Below are 11053 nucleotides of genomic sequence, written 5' to 3'. Positions count from 1 at the left end.
TTATATCCAACATGATGGTGTTTTATATCCAACATGATGGTGTGTTTAATGTCCAACATGATGGTGTTTAATATCCAACATGATGGTGTTTAATATCCAACATGATGGTGTTTTATATCCAACATGATGGTGTTTTATATCCAACATGATGGTGTGTTTAATATCCAACATGATGGTGTTTAATATCCAACATGATGGTGTTTAATATCCAACATGATGGTGTTTTATATCCAACATGATGGTGTGTTTAATGTCCAACATGATGGTGTTTAATATCCAACATGATGGTGTTTAATATCCAACATGATGGTGTTTTATATCCAACATGATGGTGTTTAATGTCCAACATGATGGTGTTTTATATCCAACATGATGGTGTTTTAATGTCCAACATGATGGTGTTTTATATCCAACATGATGGTGTTTTATATCCAACATGATGGTGTTTAATATCCAACATGATGGTGTTTAATATCCAACATGATGGTGTTTTATATCCAACATGATGGTTTTTAATATCCAACATGATGGTGTTTAATATCCAACATGATGGTGTTTTATATCCAACATGATGGTGTTTAATATCCAACATGATGGTGTTTAATATCCAACATGATGGTGTTTTATATCCAACATGATGGTGTTTAATATCCAACATGATGGTGTTTAATATCCAACATGATGGTGTTTTATATCCAACATGATGGTGTTTTATATCCAACATGACGGTGTGTTTTATATCCAACATGATGGTGTTTTATATCCAACATGATGGTGTTTAATATCCAACATGATGGTGTTTTTAATGTCCAACATGATGGTGTTTTATATCCAACATGATGGTGTTTTATATCCAACATGATGGTGTTTTATATCCAACATGATGGTGTTTTATATCCAACATGATGGTGTTTTATATCCAACATGATGGTGTTTAATATATAAAATATATTTTTAATGAGCAGCACAACATGACAACAACATGGTAGCAGCACAACATGACAACAACATGACAACAACATGGTAACAACATGGTAGCAGCACAACATGACAACAACATGACAACAACATGGTAGCAGCACAACATGACAACAACATGGTAGCAGCACAACATGACAACAACATGACAACAACATGGTAGCAGCACAACATGACAACAACATGACAACAACATGGTAGCAGCACAACATGACAACAACATGACAACAACATGGTAGCAGCACAACATGACAACAACATGGTAGCAGCACAACATGACAACAACATGGCAGCAGCACAACATGACAACAACATGACAACAACATGGTAGCAGCACAACATGACAACAACATGGTAGCAGCACAACATGACAACAACATGGTAGCAGCACAACATGACAACAACATGGTAGCAGCACAACATGACAACAACATGGTAGCAGCACAACATGACAACAACATGACAACAACATGGTAGCAGCACAACATGACAACAACATGGTAGCAACACAACATGACAACATGGTAGCAGCACAACATGACAACAACACAACATGACAACAGCACAACATGACAACAACATGGTAGCAGCACAACATGACAACAACATGGTAGCAACACAACATGACAACAACATGGTAGCAGCACAACATGACAACAACATGACAACAACATGGTAGCAGCACAACATGACAACAACATGACAACAACATGGTAGCAGCACAACATGACAACAACATGACAACAACATGGTAGCAGCACAACATGACAAAAACATGGTAGCAACACAACATGACAACATGGTAGCAGCACAACATGACAACAGCACAACATGACAACAACACAACATGACAACAGCACAACATGACAACAACATGGTAGCAGCACAACATGACAACAACATGGTAGCAACACAACATGACAACAACATGGTAGCAGCACAACATGACAACAACATGACAACAACATGGTAGCAGCACAACATGACAACAACATGGTAGCAGCACAACATGACAACAACATGGTAGCAGCACAACATGACAACAACACAACATGACAACAACATGGTAGCAGCACAACATGACAACAACACAACATGACAACAACATGGTAGCAGCACAACATGACAACAACATGGTAGAAGCACAACATGACAACAACATGGTAGCAGCACAACATGACAACAACATGGTAGCAGCACAACATGACAACATGGTAGCAGCACAACATGACAACAACATGGTAGCAGCACAACATGACAACAACATGGTAGCAGCACAACATGACAACAACATGGTAGCAGCACAACATGACAACAACATGGTAGCAGCACAACATGACAACAACATGGTAGCAGCACAACATGACAACAACATGGCAACAACATGACAACAACATAGTAGCAACACAACATGACAACAACATAGTAGCAACACAACATGACAACATGGTAGCAGCACAAAGCATTGTACAAACATTATTGGCCACAGACAACAGCACAAAGAGGAAGAAGGTAGAGACAACAATACATCAGGCAAAGCAGCCACAACTGACAACGGACATTATATTGTCAGGATTGGAGTTAAATCCTTAACTAGGTATTAATTTATTAAAATGTTATTAATTAAGCAGACTCATATCAAACCAACAACCCTGGCGTTGCGTGCGCCATGCTTTACCAACTGTGCGACACAGAACTATTCTACCATTATATATTCATAATGTACATATTCACATGTAGCTACAGGTCTGCATAGACGAAAGTATTGGCTGTAAGAAGTCAGACAAAACATATTTGCTCATCTTTAAATTAATAAACAATATAGTGAATATTTTTCTAAACTGCGTTACCCATTCCAGTCAGCTGACGGCGATATGCGTCTTCAGATGGTGACGTCATATCTAGTGGACCACACGACACCGGAAGCTGTTTCAACAACACGGATGCTGACTCATTCAACCACCTCCGTAGCCTGGTATCCAACATACAACCGAAAACAAGCTCTGTGGACCATTTTTGATCTCGGTGTTTTTAACACAATCCTCTTTACGTATCTACTATTTAACTTAAGCGTAACTTGTTTTTGCTCAATTTACACATTTGTTGATTATACTGAACCTAAGCTAATCGTCAATGCTAGCTAGCCCACCATGAGCTCTCCAAGCTACTCCCTTCCTGCTAAAGAAGAGGTCTGCTGGACGGAGAAAGAGGGCCTGTAGCTGAACGTTGTCGTGAAAGAAGAGGGGGAAGAGGAGGATGTTTCCGTAAAAGGAGAGGAAGATGCTTTCAGAATGAAAGAGGAGGAAGAGGAGGCTATCAGTATCACGTTTAAAGAAGAGGGAGAACCTTTTGGAGTGGGAGAGGAGGCTATCTCAATAAAAGAGGAGGAAGAAGACGTTTGGAGAGACGAAGAGGGAGAGGAAGAGGAGACTGAAGATCTGATTAACACCAGTGAGTACTGTCTTAAAAACACAGCCAGAAACTCTGCAGTTGTTGAACTAATGTGTGGTTTTAAAGCCAAAGGGGCATTGCACTGAAATGTGCTCCTCACCAGAACCCCAAATATAAGCTCGTAAAGCTCCGTTGCGTGTAAACAATGCAAATGTAAACAAACACTGTATTTGACGCAAAACGTATTTAAAACGATCATTTTGATCTCATGGTCGGTCCTTGCATCCACAGCTCTGTCTATGAATTAGAGTTGTTCCATTCCTTCAAGCCCTCCGCTACTCTCCCCTATCTGTTCATTAGGACAGTGGAGACTGAATTAGAGTTGTTCCATTCCTTCAAGCCCTCCGCTACTCTCCCCTATCTGTTCATTCGGACAGTGGAGACTGAATTAGAGTTGTTCCATTCCTTCAAACCCTCCGCTACTCTCCCCTGTCTGTTCATTAGGACAGTGGAGACTGAATTAGAGTTGTTCCATTCCTTCAAGCCCTCCGCTACTCTCCCCTATCTGTTCATTAGGACAGTGGAGACTGAATTAGAGTTGTTCCATTTGTTCAAGCCCTCCGCTACTCTCCCCTATCTGTTCATTCGGACAGTGGAGACTGAATTAGAGTTGTTCCATTCCTTCAAGCCCTCCGCTACTCTCCCCTATCTGTTCATTAGGACAGTGGAGACTGAATTAGAGTTGTTCCATTTGTTCAAGCCCTCCGCTACTCTCCCCTATCTGTTCATTAGGACAGTGGAGACTGAATTAGAGTTGTTCCATTCCTTCAAGCCCTCCGCTACTCTCCCCTATCTGTTCATTAGGACAGTGGAGACTGAATTAGAGTTGTTCCATTCCTTCAAGCCCTCGGCTACTCTCCCCTATCTGTTCATTAGGACAGTGGAGACTGAATTAGAGTTGTTCCATTTGTTCAAGCCCTCCGCTACTCTCCCCTATCTGTTCATTAGGACAGTGGAGACTGAATTAGAGTTGTTCCATTCCTTCAAGCCCTCCGCTACTCTCCCCTATCTGTTCATTAGGACAGTGGAGACTGAATTAGAGTTGTTCCATTCCTTCAAGCCCTCGGCTAGTCTCCCCTATCTGTTCATTAGGACATTGGAGACTGAATTAGAGTTGTTCCATTCCTTCAAGCCCTCCGCTACTCTCCCCTATCTGTTCATTAGGACAGTGGAGACTGAATTAGAGTTGTTCCATTTGTTCAAGCCCTCCGCTACTCTCCCCTATCTGTTCATTAGGACAGTGGAGACTGAATTAGAGTTGTTCCATTCCTTCAAGCCCTCCGCTACTCTCCCCTATCTGTTCATGAGGACAGTGGAGATATAAAACGTTTAAGTACCAAATCAAGTGTTATTGGTCACATACACATGGTTAGCAGACGTTAATGAAATGCCATTTTATTTCTTCGGCCTCCTGAGGTTGAAGAGACGCTGTTGCACCTTCTTCACTACACTGTCTGACCATTTTAGTTTGTCTGTGATGTGTACGCCGAGGAACTGAAAAGTTTCCGCCTTCTCCTCTCCCCTCGGCTACACGCCCCTATCTTTTTATTAGGACACTGAAGCGTTTAATGACCAATAACAGGGGAGGTTCACATTTTTTAGAGGTATGAGGGGTACGGCTCTACCTTTCTCACTCATTATTATTCATGATCCATTCATGATTATCCGTAATCGTGTTAGCATCCACATTAATATACAAGTGTTCAGAAACATATTCTATTCTTGTATGACACGATACATTATTTACCGTTCATTTCTGTTGGGTACAGCATCATCTGAAACGCAACCAAAACAAACTGCAAATGCATCCAACATGTTTGTAGAGTCACAAGCTTGATGTAGTTATTATGTTGTAGGAATGTGAGACCAAATACTACACTTATGACTACTTCAATACACATAGAAGTGAATTTTGGCCAAATACTTATGACGCATTCAAATGTGAGAGACTAGATACATGAAGTCATTTTATTTCTAAATGGTAGAACAGATACCCTGAAAATACCCTCAAATAAAAGGTGACGTTCTGTGCTGTCTCATATGAAGCATTTGATCTCATATCTAAAATTCTGGAGTACAGAGTCACATTAAACTGTTATCTTCCCTGTCTGAATAAATACGTTGGGGAGTATATATCGTTTATTTAAGCAATTAGGCCCGTATGTCAAAACATTTATTTTTACTGCTCTAATTACCTTGGTAACCTGTTTATAATAGCAATAAGGCACCCCGGGGGTTTGTGGTATATGGCCAATATACCACGGCTAAGGGCTGTTCTTAGGCACAGTCCAACTCCCATATTACCTGCCCTCTTTACTAACCTGTAAGAGTAGGAGTTACCCTACCCAATCACAGGGATGGATAACTGTAAATTCCAACTGCTGCTACAGACGTAGGAAAAACAGCTGAGGCATTCCATGTCATTTCAGCAACTGATCTCTGAGGAAAATGAAGCTAATTGATTAGCCCTTTTGATTTATAAGGATTCACATAATATTCTATAAATATAGTGTCCAACATCCAATTAGGACCAAACTTCTTCCTACCTTTTGAGTAGACATTAGGAATCCAACAACCAGTATATATTTTTTAATAGACAGCTACTATCTATCTACTTAAATTTGGAATTAAAAGGTCCCACGGTTGCGTCAAGTGTTTTTTGGAGAGACAGAAAGGAGAGGGGGACCCTTGTCCTCCATTACTACTGTACTGCTAATATTCACAAGATAACCTTTTGGGTTTTTACATTAAAAAAGAAATATATATATATTTCAGACAATGACGGCCTAGGAACATTCATAGAGGAGGAAGGACCGGTGTGTTCCTTTATGGAAAAGAACTCATGTCAAACACCATCCCTGGTCTCCTTAGTCTGTGCTCCACTACCATCCCTAGTCTCCTTAGTCTGTGCTCCACTACCATCCCTGGTCTCCTTAGTCTGTGCTCCACTACCATCCCTGGTCTCCTTAGTCTGTGCCCCTACCATCCCTGGTCTCCTTAGTCTGTGCTCCACTACCATCCCTGGTCTCCTTAGTCTGTGCTCCACTACCATCCCTGGTCTCCTTAGTCTGTGCTCCACTACCATCCCTGGTCTCCTTAGTCTGTGCTCCACTACCATCCCTGGTCTCCTTAGTCTGTGCTCCACTACCATCCATGGTCTCCTTAGTCTGTGCCCCTACCATCCCTGGTCTCCTTAGTCTGTGCTCCACTACCATCCCTGGTCTCCTTAGTCTGTGCTCCACTACCATCCCTGGTCTCCTTAGTCTGTGCCCCTACCATCCCTGGTCTCCTTAGTCTGTGCTCCAGTACCATCCCCGGTCTCCTTAGTCTGTGCTCCACTACCATCCCTGGTCTCCTTAGTCTGTGCTCCACTACCATCCCTGGTCTCCTTAGTCTGTGCTCCACTACCATCCCTGGTCTCCTTAGTCTGTGCTCCACTACCATCCCTGGTCTCCTTAGTCTGTGCTCCACTACCATCCCTGGTCTCCTTAGTCTGTGCTCCACTACCACCCCTGGTCTCCTTAGTCTGTGCTCCACTACCATCCCTGGTCTCCTTAGTCTGTGCTCCACTACCATCCCTGGTCTCCTTAGTCTGTGCTCCACTACCATCCCTGGTCTCCTTAGTCTGTGCTCCACTACCATCCCTGGTCTCCTTAGTCTGTGCTCCACTACCATCCCTGGTCTCCTTAGTCTGTGCTCCACTACCATCCCTGGTCTCCTTAGTCTGTGGCCCTACCATCCCTAGTCTCCTTTGTGCTCCACTACCATCCCCAGTCTCCTTAGTCTGTGCTCCACTACCATCCCTGGTCTCCTTAGTCTGTGCTCCACTACCATCCCTGGTCTCCTTAGTCTGTGCTCCACTACCATCCCTGGTCTCCTTAGTCTGTGCCCCTACCATCCCTGGTCTCCTTAGTCTGTGCTTCACTACCACCCCTGGTCTCCTTAGTCTGTGCTCCACTACCATCCCTGGTCTCCTTAGTCTGTGCTCCACTACCATCCCTGGTCTCCTTAGTCTGTGCTCCACTACCACCCCTGGTCTCCTTAGTCTGTGCCCCTCCATCCCTGGTCTCCTTAGTCTGTGCTCCACTACCATCCCTGGTCTCCTTAGTCTGTGCTCCACTACCATCCCTGGTCTCCTTAGTCTGTGCTCCACTACCATCCCTGGTCTCCTTAGTCTGTGCTCCACTACCATCCCTGGTCTCCTTAGTCTGTGCCCCTACCATCCCTGGTCTCCTTAGTCTGTGCCCCTACCATCCCTGGTCTCCTTAGTCTGTGCTCCACTACCATCCCTGGTCTCCTTAGTCTGTGCCCCTACCATCCCTGGTCTCCTTAGTCTGTGCTCCACTACCATCCCTGGTCTCCTTAGTCTGTGCCTCTACCATCCCTGGTCTCCTTAGTCTGTGCTCCACTACCATCCCTGGTCTCCTTAGTCTGTGCCCCTACCATCCCTGGTCTCCTTAGTCTGTGCTCCACTACCATCCCTGGTCTCCTTAGTCTGTGCTCCACTACCATCCCTGGTCTCCTTAGTCTGTGCTCCACTACCATCCCTGGTCTCCTTAGTCTGTGCTCCACTACCATCCCTGGTCTCCTTAGTCTGTGCTCCACTACCATCCCTAGTCTCCTTAGTCTGTGCTCCACTACCATCCCTGGTCTCCTTAGTCTGTGCTCCACTACCATCCCTGGTCTCCTTAGTCTGTGCTCCACTACCATCCCTGGTCTCCTTAGTCTGTGCTCCACTACCATCCCTGGGCTCCTTAGTCTGTGCTCCACTACCATCCCTGGGCTCCTTAGTCTGTGCTCCACTACCATCCCTGGTCTCCTTAGTCTGTGCTCCACTACCATCCCTGGTCTCCTTAGTCTGTGCTCCACTACCATCCCTAGTCTCCTTAGTCTGTGCTCCACTACCATCCCTGGTCTCCTTAGTCTGTGCTCCACTACCATCCCTGGTCTCCTTAGTCTGTGCTCCACTACCATCCCTGGTCTCCTTAGTCTGTGGCCCTACCATCCCTGGTCTCCTTAGTCTGTGTGTTTTTTTCTAAAATGTATCACAATACCCCATTATGCCAAAGCAAAAACAGGTTTAGATTTTTTGCAAATATATTGAAACTATTCCCCAGGATAACTAGTCTCAGAGTAATGTAAGATCCCAGGATAACTAGTCTCAGAGTAATGTTAGATCCCAGGATAACTAGTCTCAGAGTAATGTAAGATCCCAGGATAACTCGTCTCAGAGTAATGTAAGATCCCAGGATAACTAGTCTCAGAGTAATGTAAGATCCCAGGATAACTAGTCTCAGAGTAATGTAAGATCCCAGGATAACTAGTCTCAGAGTAATGTAAGATCCCAGGATAACTAGTCTCAGAGTAATGTAAGATCCCAGGATAACTACTCTCAGAGTAATGTAAGATCCCAGGATAACTAGTCTCAGAGTAATGTAAGATCCCAGGATAACTAGTCTCAGAGTAATGTTAGATCCCAGGATAACTAGTCTCAGAGTAATGTTAGATCCCAGGATAACTCGTCTCAGAGTAATGTAAAATGCCAGGATAACTAGTCTCAGAGTAATGTAAGATCCCAGGATAACTCGTCTCAGAGTAATTTTAGATCCCAGGATAACTAGTCTCAGAGTAATGTTAGATCCCAGGATAACTCGTCTCAGAGTAATGTAAGATCCCAGGATAACTAGTCTCAGAGTAATGTAAGATCCCAGGATAACTAGTCTCAGAGCAATGTTAGATCCCAGGATAACTAGTCTCAGAGTAATGTAAGAACCCAGGATAACTAGTCTCAGAGTGATGTAAGATCCCAGGATAACTAGTCTCAGAGTAATGTAAGATGCTGGAAAAAGAAGCTGAAAAGAATAACAGAACGGCACCATTAGAACTAAAATGTGTCGCCTGGATGTCAGACCCCCAACCCTCCAAACTGTAAATAAATAATAAAATGTGTATCCTGGATGTCAGACCCCCAACCCTCCAAACTGTAAATAAATAATAAAATGTGTATCCTGGATGTCAGACCCCCAACCCTCCAAACTGTAAATAAATAATAAAATGTGTCTCCTGGATGTCAGACCCCCAACCCTCCAAACTGTAAATAAATAATAAAATGTGTCTCCTGGATGTCAGACCCCCAACCCTCCAAACTGTAAATAAATAATAAAATGTGTCTCCTGAATGTCAGACCCCCAACCCTCCAAACTGTAAATAAATAATAAAATGTGTCTCCTGGATGTCAGACCCCCAACCCTCCAAACTGTAAATAAATAATAAAATGTGTCTCCTGGATGTCAGACCCCCAACCCTCCAAACTGTAAATAAATAATAAAATGTGTCTCCTGGATGTCAGACCCCCAACCCTCCAAACTGTAAATAAATAATACAATGTGTATCCTGAATGTCAGACCCCCAACCCTCCAAACTGTAAATAAATAATAAAATGTGTCTCCTGAATGTCAGACCCCCAACCTTCCAAACTGTAAATAAATAATAAAATGTGTCTCCTGGATGTCAGACCCCCAACCCTCCAAACTGTAAATAACTAATAAAATGTGTCTCCTGGATGTCAGACCCCCAACCCTCCAAACTGTAAATAAATAATATAATGTGTCTCCTGGATGTCAGACCCCCAACCCTCCAAACTGTAAATAAATAATATAATGTGTCTCCTGGATGTCAGACCCCCAACCCTCCAAACTGTAAATAAATAATATAATGTGTCTCCTGGATGTCAGACCCCCAACCCTCCAAACTGTAAATAAATAATAAAATGTGTCACCTGGATGTCAGACCCCCAACCCTCCAAACTGTAAATAAATAATAAAATGTGTCGCCTTGATGTCAGACCCCCAACCCTCCAAACTGTAAATAAATAATAAAATGTGTCTCCTGGATGTCAGACCCCCAACCCTCCAAACTGTAAATGAATAATCAAATGTGTCTCCTTGGCAACATTAGAACCTCGGTACGTTTACTGTGTATGTCGAGACAAAGGAATGATGTAAACAAATAATCCAAAATATTTTTGTCAATGAGACAGTATATAAACAAAGGAATGACCGGACCCCCTTTGACTGGAAAAGGAAAACTAAGGAAAACTAGATGATCAAAACATTAGATCACATCAAATAAGCCTGAGTGGTTTCACCTCCTCCCAGACTATACTGGATACTACAGTTATAACTATACATAGTTATACAGGATACTAGAGTTATACAGGATACTAGAGTTATACAGGACACTACAGTTATACAGGATACTACAGTTATACAGGATACTACAGTTATAACTATACATAGTTATACAGGATACTACAGTTATACAGGATACTACAGTTATACAGGATACTACAGTTATACTGGATACTACAGTTATACTGGATACTACAGTTATACAGGATACTACAGTTATAACTATACATAGTTATACAGGATACTACAGTTATACAGGATACTACAGTTATAACTATACATATAACTATATAACTATTACTCTGGTAAAGACAGTGGGGTCAGGTCTGGGTGGTCTGCCAACTATCATCAGCTGATCCAGGAAATCATTTTCTGAATGCCAGTCAAATTACAAACATCACGACATGCTACAACAACTAAAGTCCTTCTTCATT

The 11053-nt window shown here is 42.8% G+C and overlaps 1 protein-coding gene across 1 annotated transcript in view; it reads left to right on the top strand.

Annotated features, from left to right (window-relative positions):
- The window catches only part of LOC129846233 (zinc finger protein 271-like), a 37228-nt gene that overhangs the window by 20802 nt on the left and 5373 nt on the right, over window positions 1–11053 (top strand). The window contains exon 3 of the mRNA XM_055914237.1: window positions 3198–3429. Coding sequence (XP_055770212.1) covers window positions 3198–3429 — 232 coding nt within the window. The remainder of the gene's footprint in view (window positions 1–3197; window positions 3430–11053) is intronic.

The sequence above is a fragment of the Salvelinus fontinalis genome, unplaced genomic scaffold (assembly GCF_029448725.1).
Source record: "Salvelinus fontinalis isolate EN_2023a unplaced genomic scaffold, ASM2944872v1 scaffold_0484, whole genome shotgun sequence".
NCBI lineage: Eukaryota > Metazoa > Chordata > Actinopteri > Salmoniformes > Salmonidae > Salvelinus > Salvelinus fontinalis.
Note: the sequence above shows the minus strand (reverse complement) of the source record. Positions and strands in the feature narration are given on the sequence as shown.